The 26,917-nt window shown below is 35.3% G+C and overlaps 2 protein-coding genes across 7 annotated transcripts in view; one reads left to right on the top strand and one right to left on the bottom strand.

The window, feature by feature from the left end:
* Positions 1-26,917, top strand: part of LOC134540050 (very low-density lipoprotein receptor) — a 494,291-nt gene that overhangs the window by 210,994 nt on the left and 256,380 nt on the right. The gene's annotated exons all lie outside the window — the stretch shown is intronic.
* On the bottom strand, positions 19,506-25,946 carry LOC134540140 (uncharacterized). Of its 4 annotated transcripts, none has more exons than XR_010076414.1 (5): positions 25,622-25,946; positions 24,950-25,092; positions 22,980-23,584; positions 21,308-21,739; positions 19,506-20,161 (listed from the first exon to the last, which is right to left on the bottom strand). XR_010076414.1 is itself a non-coding variant. In XM_063382672.1 (5 exons), the coding sequence occupies exons 1-5, from the start codon at positions 25,843-25,845 to the stop codon at positions 19,936-19,938; spliced, it is 1,335 nt and encodes a 444-aa protein (XP_063238742.1). In that variant the 5' UTR covers positions 25,846-25,921; the 3' UTR covers positions 19,507-19,935. The 4 variants fall into 4 exon arrangements, 3 of the variants coding, with proteins under 3 accessions (XP_063238743.1, XP_063238742.1, XP_063238744.1); XM_063382672.1 differs by having other exon boundaries at positions 19,507-20,161; positions 21,603-21,739; positions 25,622-25,921; XM_063382673.1 differs by lacking the exon at positions 21,308-21,739 and having other exon boundaries at positions 25,622-25,929.

The raw sequence follows: 26,917 nt of genomic DNA on the forward strand, positions 1-26,917 counted from the left end.
ATTCCTTGTCCCCCCCCCCCCCCACCTTTTTTACGGTCGCTTCTAATAGCTCGCTTGTCAGTTCCGTTCTCCGACGGTTGCGGCGGTTTCTCTCTTCCATGGCGAATGCCTGTCTTAATTCTCCAGACGAAGAGCTCTGAATGATCTGCCCCTGGGATCCGACCGTGTGTCGTGTGTGGGGTGGGAACGTGTTAATTCGGCGCCAGCCTGGAATGTCGCTGCCCGCTAATCGCCAAGTGACAATGCGTGTTGAAGCGAGGGTAAAAACGATTGCATGCTAACCACTGTTCTTTTTATTTAACGTCTAAAATTCCAAGATCTAGGTGTAAGTTATCTGGTAGGAGTAATTTCGTGAACGCAAATGTCGCGTGAAACGGAAATGTGTAACTACGCTGTTGCCATATGCGGCGGATGGTGCGAACGAAAGTTCACGAAACCAAAGGGAAATTTGATAGTATGAATAGTTTAATGAATTTTTTTTTTAACAATATATGCAGTACTTTGATATAATTCCTTATAGAAATTATGGTCCAAAGCCGGTTTCTATTATTTTTTTCAAGTCTCTGTCGCTTTTATCCATTAGGGAGGTTCAAAGTTTGGCTCTTCAAATCAAATGATTCTATAGTCGACGTGGCTGCTCCGGCAGAGAATTCTGGTGGCGGGTGCGGAAACTTAAGTTTGATTCTCGTCCAGAAACGTAGTTGAAAACACACTTTACGTATATTTATCACGCTTGGCATTAATTGAAAGATTTCTGCGGTTACAGTCGGGCAGTCAGAAGATGAATGCAGAAACAAAAAAAAAAAAATATTGTCGTCCTACAGAAGGGAGAAATCAAGATAACCACAAACGGGACCGGTAGGGTAAGATTTTATGACACTCATCCGTGCTTGTCAAATAATGTTTATTTTAGGTATCGCGATTTTTTGTACTGTAATTGAAAACTACATTTAATTGTTAATACTTTGTCTATAAAACATACAAAAAACACATTGTTACACCAGTACCTTAATTTTATCGCATATTGTAATAACATGTAGTGCCGTGTCTCCTGAACAGAACGAGATTAAAACACTTTGTGCGTGTTTTATCTTCCAAGATGGTGTAATATTCTACAGCTACAAGACTGAAGGCTTAGCGTCGTGTATGGAATTTTAATGAAAGCAGATAGAGGTTTGTTTGGAAAGTCTGCATTTAATTTACGCTCAAGGGTGAACTATTTCATTCCTCTGTTCCCGTGACAACTCTTTTCCTCGCGTTTATATGCAACAATCAGCATCCTGCTCATCTCCACTCTCATCAGTTTATCTCCCTGCACGACAACCACCCCTTTGATAAACATGTGTCGCAGTCTTCTCTAGTTGGTCGGTCCCTGACGCAACTGAACTCCACATGCACAAGTACTTATGCTGTATTTTGCCTCAGCTCGAGATGGTCAATCAAATTCAATTCCCACAATTTCGCCGCTGGAGTCAGTTCGCAATCCTTTATCACATTCATCTGAAGTGTTCTGATGATTTCAATGACTGTACTTAACATTTCCTCAACATTTTTGTGTAAATTTTTTATCTATTATATTATCAGAACTACTATAGTTAAATTTATTTTTTAAGGTTTTTTTTAGATGTTACTTTCTTACATCATGCATGTAATGTGTTTTTATAAATATATTCTTATAAATAAACTTTTTATATTTTTTTAACCGACATTAATATTATTCTTTAATACTTATATCAGTGTGGAACACACTTCAGGAACTATTCTTCCGATAGCCTGCTTTGAAATTCGGAAGAAAAAAAGATTGCAGGCTTGAATATGAATCTCCTGTTGCTGAAAACCGAAATGTCACGGCTAACCTGGAATATTAATATTAAAACTGTTACTACAGTACTGCGAAAATTAACTTTTTTAAATGTTGACAGGGAAATTGTCGGGCAGCAAGTAACAAAGTGCTAGTTACCGATATTGTATAGGGATCGGTTATCGCAAGTGTTTACTTCAAAAATTAATCAACAAATCTTCAAAGGTAGTTGGGCTCATGCGTGTAAAATTCTTGTATTGAACATTTAATTTTCTTAACTTTCAGGATTCTCAAACGACTCGTTAGCCGCAAGATTTAATATATATATATATTATTTATATATATTATTTATATTTATATATATTATTTATATATATATATATATATTATTTATATATTTATATATATATATATATATATATTATTTATATATATATATTATTTATATATATATATATTATTTATATATATATATATTATTTATATATATATATATATATATTATTTATATATATATATATATATATATATATATATATATATATATATATATATATATATTTCTTTTTTATATATATATAAACGTGTGTGTGTGTGTATGACCGCGATCATCGTTGAGATTGACGTTTGTTTTCATTGCATACAACGGCGAGCAGCGATAACAACTACAAACACTGCTCACAAGCGGGACTTGTTTGTCCTCGTGGTGCGTGGCTGCGTGAACCGCGCTGTTTGAGTCGGTTCCAGACGCTGCAGCGCGCGTTCCGTGATTCACTGCGCGCGCGCACTGCCGGGCGAGGCGCGACCAGGGAAGCAGTGATCGCCTCCCGGCCGGAGAGAAGACTGAGTGTTGCGGGCAATTTTGAGACACCCGCCGTCCCCTCCATCAACCCCTTTTTTTCTTCTTTTTCTTTGCCCCCACGTTCTCCCTTCCAGCCTCTCCCTTTCGGAAGGACAAGCACGATCATCCCCTTCCTCACGTCGACATCCTCCGTCGATCCTGCTCTCGGGGCGTCTGGGGGCATCTCGGGCCCGGAGGACGATTCGTTTATTTCTGTCCGCCTGGGGCCGGCCTTCCAGCCGCGCCGACTCTGAGGGATGTCTGCCCCCGCTTCTCTTTCTTTCTCCCTTTCTTCCCTTTCTTTCTCCCTTTCTTTCTCCCTTTCTTTCTCTCTTTCTTTCTTCTCCTCTCCTCTTCTCTTCTCTTTCTTCTTTCTTTCTTTCTCTCTTTCTTTCTTTCTCTCTTTCTTTCTTTCTCTCTTTCTCTCTTTCTCTTCTTCTCTCTCTTTCTTTCTTTCTCTCTTCTTTCTTTCTCCCTTTCTTTCTTTCTCCCTTTCTTTCTCCCTTTCTTTCTCTCTTTCTTTCCTCTTCTTCTCTCTTCTTTCTCTCTCTTCTTTCTCCCCTTTCTTTCTCTCTTTCTTTCTTTCTCTCTCTTCTTTCTTTCTCTCTTTCTTTCTTTCTCTCTTTCTTTCTCTCTTTCTTTCTCTCTTTCTTTCTTTCTCTCTTTCTTTCTCCCTTTCTTTCTTTCTCCCTTGCTTTCTCCCTTTCTTTCTCTCTTTTCTTTTCTTTCTCCTCTTTCTTTCTTTCTCTCTTTCTTTCTCCCTTTCTTTCTTTCTCTTTCTTTTTTCACCCTCTCTCTCTTTCTCTCTCTCTTTCTCTCTCGCTCTCTCTCTTTCTCTCTCTTTCTCTCTATCTTTCTTTCTCTCTATCTTTCTTTTTTACACCCTCTCTCTTTCTCTCTCTTACTCTCTCTCTTTCTTTTTTTCACCCTCTCTCTTTCTTTCACCCTCTCTTTCTTTCTCTCTCTATCTTTCTCTCTCTATCTTTCTTTCTCTCTCTTTCTTTCTCTCTCCTCCTCTTTCTTTCTCTCTCTTTCTTTCTCTCTCTTTCTTTCTTTCTCTTTCTTTCTTTCTTCTTTCTTTCTTTCTCTTTCTTTCTTTCTTTCTTCTTTCTTTCTTCTCTCTCTCTCTTCTCTCTCTCTTTCTTTCTCTCCTGTATATACTAAATTGTAAATAGTTCAATTTCGTATGTGAGGAGCTTGCAAGGAAATACACAATTAAAAACCAAAATAACTCTGGTAATAATAAATTCTGCTGCACGCCTTAACTAATATTTTAAAAACTGTGCAGAATCAATTTAAGCCTTTTTTTTTCTCCAGAAAAATATTATGGAACCTTATCTCGATTTTTATGTCGCATACACTTAAGAGAGAACTTTTTTATTCTAACCGAGCTTATCAAGTTAAAATATATTTATTTTTGAGTTTTGTAGAAAGACTGTTGAGATAAATATGCAATATTCATGAGACTCCAACCAAGTATGTGCGTTTTTTTATTCTTGTAAGAGGATAAACATGGTATAAGCAATTGATTTAATAATTATATTACTTGCCAGACAACGCCAGTTGCAATTGAAGTCTACACATTTTTGCTTTTGAAATTCACCCCACTTTATACAGCTGAAATATATAAATTTCCTTTGGTAATAATTGGATGTTTTAAGCTGAGTAAAAGGTTAGAAGCTTAAAATAAGTTTTTCATTCTTCTTTTTATTTTGTAGAACATTAGCCATTCTTGGCACGGTTGAATTTCCGAACCCTACGGGGAAATTTCTAACAACTACATTAATACTTGGGCGAGAGAGGTTCTGTGGGTGAAGAGGGTTTGACCCGGGTGGGGTGTGTGTGTGTGGGAGGGGGGAGGGGGTTGTTGGAGGTCGTACCGTAAATGTTTTATATCGAGAACTCCGCGCGCAGCTCGTATATCAGTCCGCGCACGTGTCTGACGCACGTGACGTCTGGACGCCGACCTTTTCTGGTCGTACCATCTGCTGGAGAACCTTCCCCCTTCTCTTTCTGTCGCTACCCCCCTTCTGGACCAACCTGCTGACTTGCGCTGCCTGGCTCTTAATTTACTGCCCTGCTTCTTGCTCCTTCCTCTCGATTCTCGTCTGTTTACTGCGCTGGTTCCTGTCTGTTCTTTCTATCCCCTTCCCCCATCCTAGCTTTTTGCTGCTTCCCGTCCTAGGGTATAACTCCCGGTTCCTCTTTCCCCGCTTTTGTTTTCTCGCGGGTTGATAAAGACGCGATTTCTGCCGTTCGCCATTCATCATACTTTTTTTCTTTTCTCGGCTCATTTTTTTTTTCGCACTGAGGAAATTGGTCCCGCGGGAAAGACAGCTATGTGATACTGTTGTTCCCTAGTTCCCCTCTCTCTCTACTTCCTTTCCCCCCCCCCCCCCCCCCAACACCTCACATTATTCTTCACAGCCGACGCGTTCTGGCTTAATGATCCGAAAATCATCGGCGAGATTTGTTAAAAGGGCATTCTCTCCATTTATTTCCAGCCCCGCAACGTAAGCCTTCACGAAATTTCCGCCATAACTGGCTTCAGAACAAAGCCACAGTAGAGATCATTTTGCAGTTCCTGCTTCTGATTTTCACGTCCTATGTATCTAGTTGTAAAGAGGGTGCAGGGCCTATGGTGTGTAGCTCGCATTAAAAAAATATATATGATTATATATTTAAATACACTTTATGTTAATAAAATTATTCTAAAAAAAATTGTGTGTAAAGTCGGTATACGAACAATAGTTTAACGTATAACATCATAACAAAACATTGATGAAAAGATTGCATACCTTTATGAATAAAATTGAATAATTTTTATTGAATTATCACTTTTGTATGGATACAAAGGAGTTAAATGAAATCTACAATGTAATTAATAAATTCACTTTTATTTGCACTCATTAATTCTAATATGTTTATTACTTTAACGAAGAGATTATTTTAACTATAACTTTTATACATGTTTGCTATTTAACTTCCAGATCGTCGAGAATGTTTTAGGCTTTTTCGCAATTACACATTTAACGATGAAGTTTGTTCGTCGTGTAATTAAACGTGTAATTTAATAAAAAATTTGGAGTTAATAAAATACGTATTAGTAAGTTTAAGAAAGAATTTTGGCTTTAATCTCCAACCCAGACGCTCGTGGTGCGCTGGGGCCGAGATTAAATTCCGTCGAGAATATTTTACGTTTTTATGTCTTCCAGTGCCCAAAATTATATGCAATTGTGGCCCCGGGCACGAATAATTCATTAATAACGTCCCTCGCGATAAATTAAGGAAAATATGTATTAACGAGTGCCTGGTTGTCGCGGAAGCGGGTAGATAGCGCGATTCGTTCGGTCCGCGTCCGTCACCGTAGATTACAGCACCGTAGGGGAATAATATTTCGTTTTTATAATACGATTTTATAACAAATACGCATCCCAAATACACCAAACTTATTTATAATGTTACAATATTTTTTTAAAAACATTGTGCATAAGATCCTGGGTGTAATTTGAATTATGTGTAACTGTAATACACCATTGTTCGTACAAAAACGTATTTGAAAATTCAAAATTACTTTTAAATAACCGTACCAATTGTACTGAAAATTGGTGGACGATCGTTAAATTACAAAATATTAATAATTCAAACGACGAAAACATTATTAAAAAGTAAAACCGATGGTTGTTGCAATCGAGTGGAAGAGATGCGGCGCAAGCTTACAACTAGCGTAACGGGACACATCGTAGTGGGACATTGTGCGTTACGGGACAATTTTACGTGCGTGCAGCCGGCGTTCATCGATTTATTAGATGTTGTCACGTCAAAAACCTGAAGTATAATCAAGAACTGATATTTTTATCAATTAAGGTGAAGGACATATTTAAAAAAAAAGTTTAAAAGTTTTAATGCACTTTAGAGTAGCAGTTAATTTTTTCCTTTCAATGTACCAGCTTAATTTGCTATGTGTGTTTTTTTTTTTAATTCGTAGTAAACATTTTTTTAGGTGCATCTTTACAATATTTTATTTCCTATATATCTTATATACTTTTTCCACACATGAAAATAAGTGTCGAACCTAAAATTATTTTTGATGAATGTCATTTCAGTTCCTTTCGGTGGACGCAAGGAAGTGTAAACCTTAGGTGTTATTTCTATGTATTTCAGAGTTTATGTACAGTGTTCGTAGATTTGTAAAATAGTTCGTGGAGCCCGATTTCTCTTAATCTCGGATTGAGGAAGGAAATCTTTATTGCAATTTTAGGTGTTGTTTGCTGCTTGATTAACTTTCCTATCGTCTTGTGTTCACGCGAGAAATTGTGGTATAGTTAAGTCATTCCTTAGGCCTACATAAAACAAAGGAATATATGTGTCGAGTTATTATATTTCAAGTTTGCAATGAAAAGTAATAATGGATTGCCGCTATTAATATTTTTAAAACTTGACCGTTTAATCCAAATGTCTTTTTTTTTTTCGAGGCTGAGCTCAGACGCAGTGGCAGTGTGTAACGACGTTACGATCTGAATTTTAGCAGCCATCTCCAGGGTTGGGAATCCATTTAGGGCCAATTTGCTCTAAAGTCAGCTAGATGAGGGATATGTGACACTTGAGGGAAACGGAGCAGGCCTATTGGGTTTTTCTTCCTGAAAACCTTTCGCAAGAATATATACTTTACTACCACTTCGCCAACCTCTCTTTAATTTGTTAACCCTGAAGATGCCTGATTCAATGCAGGTTGAAACGTACTATGTACCCATTCGAGGCTCAACCTCGAAAAACAATTGCTGTAATGGCCGGCAATAAATTTTATTACGAATCGCGGGTTCGTAAAGGATAGCCCTTTTATAGATATTTATTACACACAGTTTTATTGATCGCCACTACTTATTTCACTTACAAATAATCTTCTAAAATGGCAAATAATCAATTGCACTTAAAAATAATGTTGCTTCCTCCAGTCACTCGTTTCTGCACAATCCACACACCTCGCTGGGCCGCACCTCTGGCGCAACTCTCGTCGCAGCACCCCTCGTGGGCCTCCGTCGCCGCACTCCGCCGCCGCCGTCGCACTTCCCCTTCGCAGAGATCCCACTCGACGCCTCGCTCGGTAATCCGCCGCCCCCGCGACACTATCGCACGGAACTGAATTCTTCACCCTGGAACCTTCGTCCAGGGACTTCGCCGCTTTATCGCCCGGAAACTCTGCCGCGGGAAAACTCCAGACTCCACTGAACTCCTGCCCTGGAACCTTCGTCCAAGGACTTCGCCACTCTGCCGCACCCGCGGCACTATCGCCCTGGAGACCCCGACGCGGGAAAGCTCCCGCTTGAACTCCGACTCAACTCTCACTGCTCTCTGAGGCCGGCGGCCTGAGGCCTGAGGCCTGAAACCCAGCCGCACCGTCGCATCCGCCAATGCCTGCGACCCCTTCGTCAGGTCAGCCCTCTGATTTGTTTCGTTCATATATCGTTTCGTTATATATCAGCCCAGGCGCTTTCCAGAAATCACGAGCGCGGCTGGGGCCAGTCGCGTCATTCCGCGCCGACCCGACGGCAGAAATCTCTCAACGTGTCGGCGACTCGCGTAACTCCGCAGCTGTCAGGTTTCGGATGTCTTAAGAGCGTTCATCAGAGCAGCAAGTTCTCAGCTCGCGCCTGGCATCTGCATTTGGGTGTGTGTGTGTGTGACCGCGAAGAGAGCAAAAGGAGGAGACAAAAAAAGTGTCGGTTATCGCTCTCGTACTGTCTTCTCCACACCATTCGGGAGGTGTTACCTTTCTTCCCCCCACCTTGCGGGCCCCTTGTCAAGATAAACCCTTCCCAAGGCCACGGACGCACAACAACCGATGCGAGCCACAGCCACAGTGCTACGCATACGTATATATGTACACTCCAACGATTCACTCATCCTATTTAGTCTTGTTTCATATTAATATATTATAATCACAAAAGTAAAAATGGTGTTATAATACATACCGCACTTTAACTTGAATACATTTCGAATAGTTGTAATGGGAAACTAGGAACTATGATAGAAAATTTTCCAAATTAGTTAATAATTTCTATAAGTGCAAATATTAATTTTTGACGTAACAACGTCTAATAAATCTATGAACGCCGGCTGCACGCACGAAAAAGGATGACTCATTATCCCGTTACGCTCATTGTACCTTTGCGCCGCATCTATCTCTCTTCCACTAGATTGGCCTATGAATCTACTATTATATTAAATAGGTTAAGGCGGGCTTTTCAAAAGTAGCTTTTAAATTTAGTACTTTAACTAAACTATTTTTTTATTAATTAATTAATCATTAGCTTTTAAATTTAGTACTTTAACTAAACTATTTTTGACGTGACGTCTAATACATCGAAGAACTCCGGCTGCACGCACAAAAAAAGTGTCCCGTTGCGCTCATTGTTCCGTTACGCTGTGTCCCGTTACGCTCTTTGTTCCGTTACACTGTGTTCCGTTACGCTGTCGGCCAGTGCAGTAATAATAGGCTATGTTACAATTGACTAAAAAATTATAGTGATTCATATAATTGGTAGATATTTGATTACAGTTTATTAATATGAAAACTTGTTCATAATTATATTTAAACTTTATAGCTAAACGCCAGTTTTTAAAATTAATTACAAGTCATCTACAGGTGAACTGTTTCGTCGACTGTTTATAAAGTGAAAAAAGTTAATGTGGTTTTCAATGCTTATAACAACAATTTCGGCAATAAAGGTTAATTATTCTTGCATTTTAAAAATCTGATTACTAGTATAATTTCAAGTATTTATTCTTTTAATATTAAAATAAAAATGATTAAATTTTATTCATAAAGTATGCAATCATTTCATCAATGTTTTGTTATGACGTCACGTTAAACTATCGTCCGAAAACCGACTTTACAGACAACCAAATTTTTTTATTAATTAATTTTTTGACGTAACAACGTCTAATAAATCGATGAACGCCGGCTGCACGCACGAAAAAGCATGACTCATTGTCCCGTTACGTTCATTCTACGCTTGTGCCGCATCTATCTTCCACTCGTTTGGCCTATGAATCTACTATTATATTAAATAGGTTAAGGCGGGCTTTTCGAAAGTAGCTTTTAAATTTAGTACTTTAACTAAACTATTTTTTATTAATTAATTTTTTTGGTTTTTTTTCATTTTTCCAAAATAAAGAGCAATAAACAAAAAGAAACATAAAAGAGAATTTTAAAAATATTTAGAAATTTTAATATCAAGTTGAACCGCCTAACCGACGTGCAAGGGAATATACTATTTTATGGAGCCAATTGAACACTCCAATTAAACAATCACTTTCATTCAAAAAGTTATAGTTAAAATAATCTGTTCGTTAAAGTAGTAAAAATATTTGAATTAATGAGTGCAAATAAAAGTAAATTTATCAATTAAATTGTAGATTTAATTTTGTATCCATGCAAAATAGTGATAATTCAATAAAAATGATTAAATTGTTATTAATAAAGTATGCAATCATTTCATCAATGTTTTGTTATGACGTCACGTTAAACTATCGTACGTAACCCGACTTTACAGACAACCAATTTTTTTTTGATGATCTTTAAATACTACGGACAAAATACGATAATCTAAACCCCCTCGTCAAAAGTCAGACATTCTCCATCTGTATATTTCTCTAATCTCTGGATGTGACACTGAATTTAACATGAAGTACATGTCGCCAAATTACAAGGTTCAGTTTCCTCTATGAGAAACAATGTAAAATCAAAGGCGGAGATATTAACATTCCAAATTAGTTTAAATTCATTTAATTTGCTTTATCTGGGATAATACAAACCAACTCTAGACTAGCATAATCAATTATAGAGAACTCAAAGTTAAATAAAACAAAATATAGCTGGTACAGGCTTTTCAGTTACTTTTCTAAATTGATGATAGTTATGGAAAATTACTTCACAATAATTGGTGCAGCAAATTGAATATTATAATATTGATGTTACATTAATTAATCAGGAATAAATCTACAGATCAGCACGTCGTTTGGATTACCTACTAATATTTCAAAGCATTTCACATACATATTTACACTGTCAATTAACAGTAACTCCATACCACTTTAATCCTTCTGTAGTTCCAAACATAAGTCAAAGGATATCGTGGTGTTATTCGTCCAACTATAACATATAGTCATGACACTCCATAAATGTCTTCATTGTCACGGCGTTTGTTGGTAGGTAGCAGTAGAAATAACCAGTAGATCCTTAGACATCAACTCTATATTCGGAGTTTGACTATCATCATGTATACCCAGGTTCTTCAAGGTATTATGAAATTTGAATTATGGGGTTCTTGATTTAGTTATCCCTCGTCCTGAAGTTCGTGGTCCAGCATAATAGTCGAAGCAAGATATTTCGCAGGACAATTATAAGTTCGTAGTTTTCACTCTAAGATACACGCTGAAGTCGCCAACAGTTCTTTTTTCAATCTCCGTAGTAGCTTAGTTCACATTTTATACGATTAAGTATATATGGATCACAATTTTAATAAATTATAATCACCGTACATAATACAGTCTTAGTGTATAAAATAACATTGATGTATTTACTTCTTTCAAAAAAGAACCAAATTTTTTGCGTTTCAAACAGACAATTTTGTTTCTCATATATAAATTAGTAATACCCAATTTCAGCCACAAGTACAAATAAAAAATACGTAGTGTTGATAGCAACACAGTTCGCATTTCGTAAACAAAATGGTATTTAGTACGGAACTAAATGTCACTTGTAATACGCGTGGCACCCACGCACACAATTTTTATACATTATGTAATTAGTGCGTTAGTAACGAGCGATAGTCATTCCTGTGAGTTACCTCGACCTCGATTTCTCAGTTACTTCCACAACGATCACCAACAGAAGGACAATGAAAAACAAAAATTACATAAACTACAGCAACACAGAGATTGTTCTTGGTTTTCTGTTGTATAGCACAGACATTTTATCCTATGAAAACAATTTTAATTTACATAATTGCATGATTAAGTACCAGTACATAAGTTACAGTGGTTTTATTTTTATCAATGTAGGCTAACAAGAACACACGGCAAAGAACACTGGTCAAGATACAGTAACACAATCACATATACAACATATACACAATATAACAAACGACGTGAACATAAATAAGATACAGTAGTGTACATTTAAAGTTGATACAGTCCTACAAAGTACAAAAAAAAAAAAATAAGGAATAATGTGTTCCAGAATTTGAATGTAAAAGTTATTGTTCACATATTTGTCCAGTTAAAATTTAAATATTTTCTGTAACTTAAAAGTTACATAATTGCAATTGAACTAATTTCTGAACACAGGTTTTATTGCAAATGACCTTCTCAATTGTTGGTTTCAAATTAACTTCAGACTATAAAATACTTTAATGGTGTGAAGTTTTAAGCAAAATGTATCAATTCAAGCAATCAAAAAAAAATATGTATTGGCGAGTTAACTTCACAGGTTGAATAAATCAACTCTATATCTATAATCAAGTAGCAAATTTAGTTATAATCAATTTAATTACATTGACAATAAAATTCATAAAAACGAATGTCGGGTTTAACCTATAATTAATTTAGATAGTTATATAATTATTTTGACACGAACCATTATGAATCAGAGGACCTTTAAAATAAATAACATAAATTTAGTTACAATGGTAAAACTATCGTTTACCATTAAACTGTTGAACTCTAGAAATGGTTTTACAAAAAAATACTTTGTGGAATAAGTTTTTGGATATTCGTTGAAAATGAAGCGTCAACTTGTAGCAAAAATCAGTTCAAAATAATTAATTCGTGCAGAAATATGATGTAATTGATATAAATAATTAAGTACTTAATTTTTTTTTACACTGGTAGCAACCACCAAAATCATCAACACTATCTATGAATTAGAATTTTCGAAGTGCTAACAAATACGATATAGCTGTTTAGTACTTGGTCACCAAGTCTTGGTGCTACATCTAAACACATTTTTATGTATTCATTGGAGGATTGAAACTCTCTGTACACCCTAACAGCCAAAATTTAGACACTTAGTTATACCTTACAGTCTAACAACCAGTCATCGTGCGGCTTATTAATGCATTCAAAATTGCAATTAACTTTGAATAAACTTACTTACAACTTAATTAAGCTTATTTTCTTATATAGTTATCCTTTAAAACACATTAAATGATCAGAGTTAGGAAAATAGTACATTTACAAATTTACAACAAAAAAAATTTTCTTTTGGTTATTTACGAGGGTGGTAATACTTCCTGGTAATCTGAGCTTACGCAGCAATGCCGCGGCGCGCCGGGTCAGGTAGAAATCTATCTTCGTCTCCTCTTTGACGCTTCTTCGCATTCCAAGATAGGAACCGCGAGTATCTCTTGTTCCATTCTCACACATACACGGCAGTCCGGCGCGCCCAGCAGTATGCTATAAACGCGTGCAGTGCCTTCGGTTTAGGAAGATTACTCGAGATTTGTCGCGGTGACAATGGGGGACAAAGCGACAAAGTTTCTGGCGAAGAAATACAGTTTTTGCCTATTAAAACAGAATGGAGATGTGCCTATATTTCTTGGCTACAACGTCGTTTGAAAATGGCTAAAAATGGCAATTACAGTATGCTTTTAAAGCAACTTTCAATTGATATTTTCAAAATGTTGTGCATTTAAAATGTTCACCAACATTTAAATTCTTTTAATGCGTCAACAGAAATGCTAAACGTGTAAAAGTATAGTAGTAATCTTCCGAATCCTGGATGACTGTATTAGAAAGTTTAACTCCATCTGATGCACGCTCTTAACAGCGCCGCGCGGGGAACTGATGACTGGAGGGAGGGTAAGTGGCGACCCAGGTGCGCGCGGAACGTCTCGTGTTCCGGGGCCACATGTCAGCCAGCTGTGCACCTGCACGTGTCGTGGCCTTGCTCACATTCGTAACATTTTATATATATATTATATATAGCCTACATACATATGCCCTTTACTTGAAACATTTCAGATTGATTGCTTGTATGCTTAGTTGGCGGACTAGGAAACATATCTACGTGCCTAAACGTTTATTAGTCACCACATTGCATTATTGAAATAACTGAAAAAAAGTGGTCTTTCAGTACTTGCTAGAGATGTGTAACATAACGAACAGATACATGTTTTCTTATGTTGCAAATACAAATTCGTGTTATAATACGATACTCGAACTCGGAAGTCAAACGCAGAATTCTTTAAAATATTGCCGATCGTAATGCGCACAAATTTTTTTCATGTTGTCTTTATTCATTGCCGGAGCAGCCTCGTCGGCTATTGATTTGCAGAAGGGAATTTTTACTATATAATAAAGACTCCGATAAAAGCGAAGAAAAAAAAACATGTAAAGATACTAAACCCCAGTTTTTCATCTGGTTTTCGACATGGAATATTAATTACAATACTACCCATCGTGTTAAAATTCATTAAACATTTGATACTATTAAGTTTCCCTTTTTTATTAACTTTGGTTCGTGCCATTCGCCACAGATGGCAGCACCGTGGTTAAACATTTCCGTTACATGAGACTTCCGTCACAAGTATCAAAGTTCCTCCCACCAAATGCCGTATATCGAGAGCTAGGATGTTACACATTAAAAAAACATAGTTTATTTTAAAAAAAAATTACTGTGTCACCTTTGCATGCAATTCCACACTACTCTCAAACAGTGACTTGCAAGCTTTCTTGTCGTTTGGGAATGTGTAGACTGATCTGCTGAAAAACAACTTCGTAATATGCGATGTTATGTTTTTTTAATTGGTGGCCACTGAATTATACTTTTTTTCTGTGTAATAGTCCTTTAGAGTATAATTCGTGCAATAAAAAACTCAATTTTGGTTGTAACAAGTTTTTCTGGTGTCAAGCAAACTCAAACAAATTAGTCAGTTCCGTCGCGTTTGAAATTCTGGTATCTCTTGAAATGCGAGCTTTTAATTGATGAAGGTGGCAACAGTATCTCCGCAGAAGTTAATGTAATTTTACACCCACTTGTATTTACTTTTACTATTGTGCTCAAGTAAAAATTTAAAAAAAAAACTGATGGAAATTCTAATTATTTGCCAATTATGCTGTATTTTAACCTAAGCCTGTAGCACTGTTTGATTTTCGAGAATAAATTTTGTAAAATTGCAAACTAATTTTTAAAAAAAAACTACTGTCAAAATTAAGTCATAGTCTATGGTTATCGGATGTCTGTACATCTATTTTCGTGATTATATATATATGTATATATATATATCCTGACAACCTAGAAAAAAAACTTTCGTGAGCCAAGAAATGTTCCAGTTTTGGAAAACACCTGTGATCCCACTTTTATATATTTAGCCTATCTAGACACCCAAAAGAAAAAAAACTCCATAAACTTCATTTTTTTTATTTTTGTCGGGTTTTATTTTTGTAGCTATAAATAAGTTACACGTTTTTCGTTTACATGATATATATAATATATATATATACACTTTAGCCGTATTTTTTATAAGCTGGCTGTCAGTTAACGAAGTGTTCGCTGTGATGCGATCTTCCATAGGTTAACACCGGAAACTGGCTGCAAGGCCCGGGGGTAAGTAATTAAAACTGCGCGTCATAAGTAAACAGTAAAAGCTAAATGATGCCTTAAGCCCCGGGGTTTAATTTAGCGGTGTCATTTACGCCGCTGCGAGCGAAAGCATCGCGAAATCGCGCCCCTCCCTGTGTTGTTGTGTCTGCAGACTTCGGAGAGGTTTTCAAAGCGGGCTTGAAAGGGTTCGTGTCGTAATACCAGCGAGTGAAAAGCCGGCGAAAATGGCTGCGTGGATTCAGTTTTATTTGGCAGGGTAAAGCCCTCCGCTAATTGGGTTAGCGATTTAATTCCACTGTGTTTCATAGTGCCCCTTCCCCCCACCCTCCTCCATCAATTCGCGCGTACCTCCTATATTCTCACGCTGAACTAAACTTCTAGTAGCTTTTTTGCGAAAAAAATAAATAAAAGGCCTTCAGTACGTAGGCTTTGAGAACGGCTAAATTTAACTTTTGTAACTTTTGGAGTTTGCTGTGAATATTTTGAAACTTTCTGAAGCTCGAATTCTCCCCCCCCCCCCCCCCCCCCATCGTGTTTCCGGGTTGGAGAACCGGTGAAAGTGTGAAAGCATTTTATTAACGGTGCTATAGTTCTGGTTTGGGAAGCCTACAAACACGGAACTTCGCCGCTGCCTCGTGCAGTTTCCCGTCGGAATGAAAAAAAAAAAATTTTGCGAGATAAAATTTACATTTTCACAATTTTAGAGTATTTGAAAAAAATATTGCATGCACTAACGATCTAAACGAGCAAAAACCCACTTACACAAATAAAATATTGCAAGAATATTTTTATGTATTTGGACTAATCTATTAATATTCATGTGGGGGAAAAACTGGGTTCGTAAGGTATAGTCCAATGAATTGGTAGTTTTATCTATTACTAATGTCTACACTATAATTGTGGACAGAGATATTAAGAGCAGTAATTATATTTAGTCTTGCACTGATCATTGAAACATTAACACTATCCGCTGGAGCTTGGCTAGACAGTGGCTCGCTCTTCTGTCCGCCTCTGTCCGCTTCCTTCGCACACTCACCCACACCGCGCCGCAGCACAGTCCCCAACTATCGCTCGCCAGGCCTTCACTCGCAGGTATCTCCTCCCGATAGGTCTGGTTCGCTTACCAGTAGCCACTTGCCCTCTTCACCTCTCGCTGATCGCAAGCGTATCGCCAGTATCACTGCCCGATGAGGGGTCTCTCTCCCCCTACTCTCAGAACTCTCCAAACCATGAGAACTCTAGCGGAGGCCGGCGTCGTCGCTTATATACCCTCGGCGTCCTTCTCGAAGGGACGAGAGCGGCTGTGACGTGTCGGGTCATCCCGGGCCGACCCGACGCCCGAAACACCCAGAACAGCGACGCTTATTCACGCCACTCCTCACGGCGGCCTCTTTGAAATCCCGGAATTCACAGGCAGCTAAGGGGACAATATCCTGAGGCAGGAATGTGTATGTGGAGCGGTGGGAAGGGGGGGGGGTTGTGGGTAGCGAGGACCCTAGTAACACGGCCAGGCCTTACGTCAACGGATGGCTTGTGACTTTAGTGGCCGCCAGCCTGTTTGAACCTGACGGGCATCGCGGTCTTGTCTAGCGTTCGTAACACATTTTTTTATTATAACCACAGCAAAAAAAAAAATCCCAAGAAGCATGAACGCGAATTATTCGGGTATCTGGGTAGGGGTCAGTGAATATTAATTTTCCAGTTTGGTTTTGCATTGTAATCTTGTTATATGCTGAAGTAGTTGAGGTTATAATTAGTAATACGTATGATAACACATTTACTTTACACTCAATGGCCATGCTGACAGTGACTTGTAGTTAGTAAGGTTTTACTTTATTACAATATAAGTTTACTAATAAATCATTTAGTGTTACCTATTTATTTTGATTTTGTTGGTAGAACTGGTTGTAGAATTTCATATTTGTTCAGCCTAATCATAACTAAAACCTCTTTACGACATACCATTGCGATATGAAAGTGTTCGGTCTGTTACAGTGAACAACAATGTTTTATAGCTAAGATGTGTAAACCTGGGTGATTATACTAGCGCACAGTCAGTGGATTAAACTACTTAAAATTTTTAAAATAGGCTCGTCCAATGAGCTGTGAAATATTTTGTTTTACACTGAATTTAAATTTGCGATGTCATTTTTTTATGTTTCAGAATTATATTTTACGATCTAGGTAATATGTATAATTAAATACGCCACAGATATGAATTAAGTAATTAAAACTGAATTCATATTGTAATTTGCATGTAATGCCTGCACATGCAAAGTTAAGCAGGTATTACAAAAGTGTTAGCGAAGCAATTTTATCTAAAAACATTTCTGTTCCGTCAACATAAAACCGAAACACCAACAAAAGTTTCCAGCGCAGATGTTTCGTGAAACCTGTTATTTTGAGAAACTTGTTTTACATAAGTTCAATATGATATCGGTTCAATATGATATCGGTTCGCAAATTACTAAATTAGTGAATCTTCAATCATTTAGTAGCAAGTAGTATTGACTTTACAGACTTTGTTCTGTATTTAAGATTTTTTGTGATTAGCTCTGAAAAATGTAAAGTGTGGCATTGTCAGCTTTTTTCTATAAATATCCTACGAATGATGTAATTTATTTTAAACTGATTTGCATAAAATAATAGTGTAAAGTATGTTTTACGTTAGTACTAAATGACTAGCTTAATGGAGAACCCCAAAATTTCCCACGGAATATCTTCTAAATAAAGGTTTTACCTCGTGACATGGATGTACGAAGTTAGGAATAGATTGTATGGTGTGAATTGTGAATTCTGAAGTTAGTTTGCGTTTTGGGTCACGCCTATTCATACGAGCAAAACACACCACAGCTCGTTAAACAGCTCAAAAAGCGTTCAAAAAATGTGGGGCAGTATTTAAAAAAAATCATAACGCCCTTATAGGTACACTATCAAATCCGTTAATTATTTTCAAATTTTATAATTTGTATCTAAAACTATTGTCTGATACAATTATTGGTAAAACCATTACTGAAGTATAAATAACAAAAGTATAAAAACAAACTGCCATTACTTTTCTAATAGGTATATAAAATTCATTATAATTTATTGTAAAACGCCTAAACTTGATCTAAAACTTTTGGCTGGAATTTTTTTTAATGAAACTATCTATTACTGCAACAGGCCTTTAAATAAACAAAAATTAGAACTATTTTATATAAAATACGCAGGAATTTATGAATAACCTCATAACGTTATATCAAAACTTTCGAAAAAAATTATACGACCACGTTTTAGTGCAAGGGATTAAAAATAGTGTTTGAAATTAAAAATAATTCCGTACTACCTTACTAGGCATAATAATGCTGGATGCATTAACTTAAATACTTCCAAAATATTTTCGCTGCATTGAATATTGACGAACGTATAGGATGTTATGTAGGCTAAATTAAGTTCTTAAAATGTTCCAGGACTTTTCCAAAATATTTCCTGAAGAAATATATACTTCGAAATGTACCTACCCCTGTAGGCTGTGCGAAAAGGGATTTTTTTAATTAATGGTAATGCTATAAAGTACAAAATTAAATATTTAATATTATGAAGGCGAGTGGATAACAGTACAATTTCAGCACTCGTATTGCCTGCACTTGCATGAATTTAAGAAATCTTCTGTTTAGTTGTCTACTAAATTTTCTAAATGAAATATGCTTTTACTAGTTAATTTTGAAGCGCTCTGTTTAAAAATGATGAATATAACAAATAACTTTATATATAGTCCATCCACGGTAACCTCCTACTTTTCTGAAGCCCTGCTTTTCACCGGATCTACTTTAATGTCACTATGTATCCTTCCGCCGTATGTAAACAAAAACATTGCCATGTGACAAATGTCAAATGGTTTGTTTACAATCACCAGCTGTCAAAACAATGTGTGTGTGTGTGTGTGTGTGTGTGTGTGTGTGTGTGTGTATGTATGTATACACATATATATATATATATAAATAAAGTAATTTGAATATGATCTAAGTATACATGTATATGTGCATAACATATAATTTAAAGTAAATTTTTAGGAGAACATATAAATTTACAAAATTTATGTAAGCAATAAATATCATCCTTTAGTACAGTTCAACACAGTTTTCTGCATCTGAAAAAAAAGTATTGTAAATTATACATATGGCTGTCCATCTAAGCAATCTGGAAAAGACTAAGGATTGAAGGTTTAATAAAATTAACAAATTCAGATGAAAACATTTAAAAATGAATTTTCTTCTTTTATTATTAAACCCCTACCATTTTGCCGGTTAAGGCCACAAATAAAAATATGGTTATATACATTTTCCTGAGTATACTTATTAGACAAAATCATAATTTTATGAACAGTAAAATTGTGGTAAAGAATTGACAGTAATTTCTATACCACTTATATGCATTATTTATTTGTGGCCCTGGATGGGGACTGGCTTTTTGTTTTCCAAGTAAGTTCACTGAAAAATGAAGAGACACAACAAAATAAAATGTTTCACATACACCTATACGAATCCAGAAATGAAATTTATTATTAATTTTATAATATGTGTAATATAAAGTTAATACATAAAGTTCCAGTAATCAACATACTTAATGGGAATGCATAAAAGAAAAAAAAATGTTTCAAACCCCAATACTTACAGTTGCCCAGGTGTTTATTACATACAGACCTCAATAAGAACACCCGGGTAAATCATCAAGAGGAACTGCCAGTACTTCACTGTCTCCATCTACTTGCTGTGTCGTAACCTCAAATTCTTCGCTGTCACTGTCTTCACTTGAACTATCCTCGCCGAGGTGGATGATGAGTGGAGGAATGGTGCCGCTGTCTATGTGGACTTCTCTCTCCCAGTCTGCTTGAATTAGCTTCTCCACGTGATCCACACACCTCGCCCATCTAAAAAAATTAATGTATACAGTAAAACCTCTATATAAATGACCTGTTTATAGCAAAAACCACTCTATAACAAAATATGTTTGTTTCTGTCAAAACGGCATAGTAAACAATGCATGGCATGCTCTTTATTACATACAATTTTGAACTCACTCCACAAGAAACTATTTTTAAACACAACAAAACTCATTTAATGTGTTTTCCTCAACTATCAAAGCTATTATTTAATACTTGAAGTAACATGTTTTGTTTTATGTTATCTGAAAAAAAAATTTGAGTGGTTTATTCAAGATATAATAAAGCTGTAAATATTTTCTATGTTATCAATAAAGGCTTAGAATGCATATGATAAAATATTTATTTCATAACTTTTGTGTTTGTTTTTGGTTAAAATTTGTCCCAGACAAAAACAGTGAGATATAGCGAAAATTTAATTTTTTGAATAGTTTTGATGATTTACTGTTATGTATTTCACTATAATAACATAACTTTTGAAAATACTAATGTGCAAGAACTACATGTGTAAATACCTATTCAAGTTCGCTAGATGAAAATATTCAAAATTCTCTACGTTGAAATTTTATCTGAATATTGAAATCTGCCTACAGCACTGAACCCACCATAACTTTAAAGTCATTGACACAAGATTAAGCATAACAGAAAGTAATATCACAATTAATAATAAATACAAAACTATTTATGGAAATGAAACAATTGCAAATGGACTGCAATTACAAAAAAAAAAAAACCTTGCAAATAAGTCACCACTGTTAGATCTAGAAACTACACAGATATGTATGAATCACATGGGAATAAAATTACAAACACAAACACGAACACAAACACATACATGCAACACATTTTCAAAACGACAACTACACAAATTCAAACCACTTATTTTTACCAATTGTTTTAAAACTGTATTACTGGTATATGAATATACACAAAATGATAATCACACTATACACACACTAGCACACAAAGTTATCAAAAGGAATGGTAGGACCAGGCTGCTAGGCAACAATACTTACGTATTATGTAAAAATGTATGGTAAGGGTTTTGCTGAAGCTTGAGGAATGTTCTACAGGAAAATAAAACAATTTCTACTTCAAAAGGAATACCCCATTGGTCATGCAACATGAAAATACCTCTCTGGTGTGGAAGCATCAAGAGCCTCTTTCCAGATGGCTGCAACTGCATCATTGTCAAATCTCTTGGCCCGCCCCACGTTACTATTGTAATGGTGTTTACATTGAGCCCAAACTAGTTCGATTGCATTATAGTGGCAGTGATAGGGTGGGAGTCGTAGAATTGTGTGGCCATAGTTACAAGCCAACTCGTCTACCTCATATCTGAAAAGTGTGTTAGAACAAGGCGTATACGTAATTTTTTGCAACTATCTCACTTTTAAAGAAATGCTGTAAAAAAAACGAAATAATATACCGTATTCGGGGCTTGTTTTGTTTAGCTATTCTCAGCAGCTCCACTTTCAACAAATTATTTTCATGTTTTATCTCATTCTTCTCCAGCCACGCGATCAGTGCATCCTTGGTCCAGTTCGTTGTAGGTGTTTTCTCAACCTACGTTATGCCAACATTTAACTAAATACTCAAGTAGCTGATAAGAATTCATGACAGTAGAACCCTGTTACAATTTTACTGCTTATAAAGTTTTCCTGCCTATAATGTATTATTTTTCAAGTCCAATATTTTCCCTATAAGGACAATGTATTTAATTCCTGGATATAATGTTTCACAAATTATGCGTTTCGTGCTTGTAATGTTCACTTCATAAAATTTTAGAAGACGAAAAAAATTAAAAGCCTTTGTCTATACTGTCATGTATATGTGTATGTTAGCAGTTAACTGCCTGTTGACACCCTTTGAAAACAAATAAATTCATAAATTTTTAGCCATTCTGTGTGTTTTCAAATGTATTCACTTAAATCACATGTTCAAGTGGCAAAAGAACTGGACTTAAGCATTTCCACTGTAAACACTGTCGTGAATTATGACAATTATACAGAAATGAGACAATTATACAGAAATGAGACAATTTTACAGCAATGAGACAATGTGTAAGTAAAGACAAAGCAGATAGAAGCTGGAAGCACCATGATGTTAAAGAAAAATTGTTTTTGGCTTGCTACAAGCAAATTGGAGCATCAAATATATCTTTATGCAGCTTGTTGAGTCCATTGGCAATAAATCCACACTAAAAAGTACTAAATTGAATTTCCTGCTTATGTTTTTTTTTTTCTTGTAGCCCCTTAAAAACAAATTATAACAGGGTTCTACTGTACTTATGCAAAGCAAACATGTGTTTTGGCATATTGTCGTAATGAATTTCTAAATTTAATAAAGCATGTTAGTTTAGTGACTAGAAATTTTTTTGAAAATATTATTTTAATTTATTAAGTAGGGCAACAGAGCATTCATAAAGTGGGTCCTTTTACCAAACAAGTAATTATGTCATTTTCAAATGCTATTTGCAATAAAAAAATTTTATTTGGTATTTCAAACCCTCTACTAAATTAGTTTGCACTATGATGTAATTCAATTACATTATATATATATATATATATATATATATATATATATATATATATATATATATATATATATATATATATAATCTGTGTGTGTAATCAATTTCAGCTCAAACATTATAGTTTATAAAAATGTAGTGTAGGCATACTATTAAGATAATAATTATTGCTGGCAAAATGTATTAGTCTCGAATATTCGTACTTATACACATGTAAATTTTTCACATTACAATTTGAGCAATAAAAAGACACTGCTTTACCATTGCACATACCTGGGTGCTGTGATATGAAGCATTGTCCATTATAATGACACTGGGTTCCTCCAGATGCACCAACATGTCTTCAAACCACATCAAGAAAGTTTCCCCATTCATCTCGCCATGGTAGTCTGCAGTCTTCTGACCTGAAACAAAAAGTAATCCTGCTCCTGGCACAAAGCCAGTGCGCCCTCCAGCATTAACAACAATAAACCTTTTACCATCTCCAACAGTACGTCTCTTCTCAGATTGTAGACTCTTGTCCTGCCATGACTTTGATACAGTTCCTGAAAAATATATGAAATGGAAATGAAATACTTTGTATTGGACCACAGAACAAATTTTCAAATAAATTAATGCCTTGCTTCTCTGGAAAATCCATGTTTCATCAACAAATATGAAATTGGCACCTCTTTCTTTTTCTTCTTTATACTTTCTCAAGAAATCTATTCGCTTCAATACTATGTTTTCATTCTCTATCAAAGCTTTTCGTCCATCAACAGTTGTCCATGAAAATCCCATCTTCTTTAACAATTTATGAAGACTTGATCTTCCACCATAATAATCTATTCGTCTTTCCCTGATTTCTTTCAAAATGGTGTCGACTGTAACATTCAAACCTGTAAATTTATTGCATACATTAACAATACATGAAATAACAGAGGTACACAAAACTAAGCGAAACCACAACCCCGTAGAAGATAATTTAAGTGCACAATTTACATTTATTAAATAGTTTTAATAAACTTACATTTCAAAAATACTTTTAAATTAATTTAAATTTTGTAGTTTGCTTAGAGGAATTCTACATTGCAGTATTTTTGTCTGCAATGATATGACGATTATATTGCGCGTTTGTATTGAAGTTGTGTAAAACATTATTATTTCAGCATTCAATTTAGCAATCAATAAGTTACAAGCTCTACACTGTGTTATAGGTAAATGTTTTGTATCGTGTATCCCATGTGATCCCTAGATCTTTATGCATGAACCTGTACATCCTATTGATCGTGTGGTGCATGCTTTTTTTCATTTATTCAGATCAAAGATCCTGAACATAATCAAATATTGTGGTATAGCAAGAATAATTATCATAAGTTTAATAAAACATATATATTTTCATTATTATTCAACTTTAAATCATAACTCATTACTACATCACAGGTTTTTAGTTTTGGTTTTGTACAGGATTTTTAAACGTAATAAATTAGAAAAGCAAGCATCATCAATCACAGGATCAATATTTGCAGGATCATGCGATCAGGATCAATGTATCGAATCGGATACGCGATACTAAACTTTTACTGTTTTATAACCTTCTGTTACTTCATACACTAACACACAGTTTGTCTGGCTAAGTTGTGTTTTCATATGATACTTCATTAAAATGAAGTAGGCCTATTGTTTATAAAATAACAATACCCCTATATTTTCTAAAGGGTTAGGCGGGGCATGACACTATTTTGCAATAGAATATATATTGTACTGGACCCTGCCACACAGTACAATTTAGCCAATTAAGTATCCCAATTTTTTTTTAATAACCATGCTTGCTTAGACCACAACTCACTAATTTGTAACCAATTACTGCTAAAGCGCACAACTGGATATTATTGATACTGGAAATAGTCATTATTTAACCTTCTGATACATCATAAAAGTTGAGGTTATTTAATATGTATACTGTGTATAACGATATAAACATTACTTGTAGTTTTAGAATGTAACAATTTTCTTTCTATCTTTAACCTAACCTTAAAAGGACGTGTACCTATTTCATATGTTGCACAATATTCTATATATCAATACCATATCAATAAAGAAACCTAACAAACCACCCAAAAATGTTAAGTATTTTTAAAGGACAGATGATATCGGGAAAAAAACTGAACCGGTCAATCTGCATATGGATATATGAAATGAATACAATTAAGTAGGGCCTACCCCAGTGATATTGAAACTACTCTTCAGTATCAAATTTTTACCTTCAGCGTACATCCTGTAAATTGCATTCCTGATTGCATTTACTGTGAAATCGTCGACTGTGTCAAGTGACTTTCCTTCCTGTGGCCTTTTTTTCCACTTTTTTCCTGGTGTTGAAACTTCTTCAATGTCTTTCTTGTAGTACCTAACCAAAAAAAAAAAACATTTGTCATAACACTTTTCCGGGGACCCGTTCACAATACGCAGTTAGGCAGTGTTCCAAATATGGCATTTTGTCACAAATATTTGCTTTGTGGTCACTAAATGGAAACATGACAGACTTTGTCCACGAAATTAATGAAGTGTTTTTTTATTTATTTTGTGATCTCCCAAACAGATGAAAAACTAATTAAATGCAAATTATAAAATCACTCCCTTATGTTATAGTTAAACCTATCATAAAGTTTATAAACATCGTTATAAACAAACGTGTATCACACCCATAAAAATACTTGAAAGTGCCTATATTGTTATTGTTAGGACCTGAGTAGGCCTAATATGATTTTAGGTTAACTTTTCAACAGAGACGCCACATGGCGGTGTTGTCTCACCCCAAAAATTATAAATTGGAAATAAAACACAAAAAACCTCGTGAGTTAAAACACAGGCCGACAATACTTAGGACACAGTCGATATTTTTTTTACGTGCATGAAAACGAAAAAAGCCTACTTACTTGAGAACAGTTGACTTTGCGATGTTGAGAAGAAACGCGGTCGTCTGCGTAACGTCACATTTCTTCAAGTCGCCTTTCCTAATTAAAACATATAAGTTCTGAGCGACGTTAATGATGTCCATCTGACGCTGCGAAGAAGTAGCTTTCCCCATTCCGGAACCAATTACCATTACAGCAATCACAAGAACCACACAAAATATCAAAACGATAACAAATTCCATCATTACAATAGTAGATAATAAATAATATAACAAAGTTAAAATACACAATATTAACACAAAATCCTGAAAAACAAACTGTAGGTTATTTCACGGTCAGTAATATATTAAAACACACTGCAATATGGCGTAATCTGTGCAGACTGCAAACGGCTGAAAGAGAAAACAAACAAGTGACTATTAACATTATTAATGCGCGACCACGGTTTCGGCACGTAATATTTTTTTACCGTTAACATAACGTTTTTATTTCACCAGAGATTTAAAAAAATGTTCAAACTTAACAAATACCCACACAAATTCTTAAATACACGCGGAAAGTCAAAAAATATATATTTTGGCTATGGAACTATTTCGTTCTAATCATTGCCAACACACCACTTCTCTCACTGTTTCATTTACACACATGCGAGATCATTAATATTAATAATATTGTACATAGATAGTTACTTTTTTTGTAAAATTTTATTTAACATCATTATACGGTAATTTAGTGTTAATGCATGTTTAATATGCATATGATGGAAAGTATTTTTGCAAACGAACAAAACATGCTGCATCCTGGTGTGTTTTTTCAAAGGTTCGTTTAAAAAAGTAGGAGGTTACCGTGGATGGACTATACACGAAATATTAAAAGTTAATTTTAATATTGTGAAAATGAAAATTATTTCTTATATATATAAATTTTAAATTTTTTTAATGAAGCACCTCTTGAAAAACTACTTTGCATGTGAATCGTCTCATTCAATAATATTTAATGAATTATAACGACATACTCACGTAATCAAAATTTTTTTCAGCTATAAATTGAATATGTACTTAATTTGCGAAGTTAATTGTTGAAACTAGAAAAGTGAAACAATCATTTAAAATCTTACATTAAATAAAAATAAAGAATAGCTTTTAACTCATAACTCCATCTATTGGTGAAAAAATCAAATGCCCTTGTTAAAATATACAAACCATATGAAAGTGTTGCTGAGTGTAAAACTGCAATTATGGCTATCTTCAGTTTCCCGGCCTCAGACGCCTGGTGGGCGACTTCCCGTCGCACGCTGGTATTCTGCAGGCAGGCGCT

Source organism: Bacillus rossius, chromosome 16 (genome assembly GCF_032445375.1).
Source record: "Bacillus rossius redtenbacheri isolate Brsri chromosome 16, Brsri_v3, whole genome shotgun sequence".
NCBI classification, from domain to species: domain Eukaryota; kingdom Metazoa; phylum Arthropoda; class Insecta; order Phasmatodea; family Bacillidae; genus Bacillus; species Bacillus rossius.

Bases quoted from the DNA above. Each gene is read 5' to 3' on its own strand.
- LOC134540140 (XM_063382672.1), bottom strand. From the start codon at position 25,845: ATGATGGAATTTGTTATCGTTTTGATATTTTGTGTGGTTCTTGTGATT. The intron at 25,093-25,621 runs GTAAGTAGGCTT...TTTTTTGGTTAG, and splicing joins GCAAAGTCAACTGTTCTCAA to GTACTACAAGAAAGACATTG. The intron at 21,740-22,979 runs GTATGTGCAATG...GGCATAACGTAG, and splicing joins CTTCATATCACAGCACCCAG to GTTGAGAAAACACCTACAAC.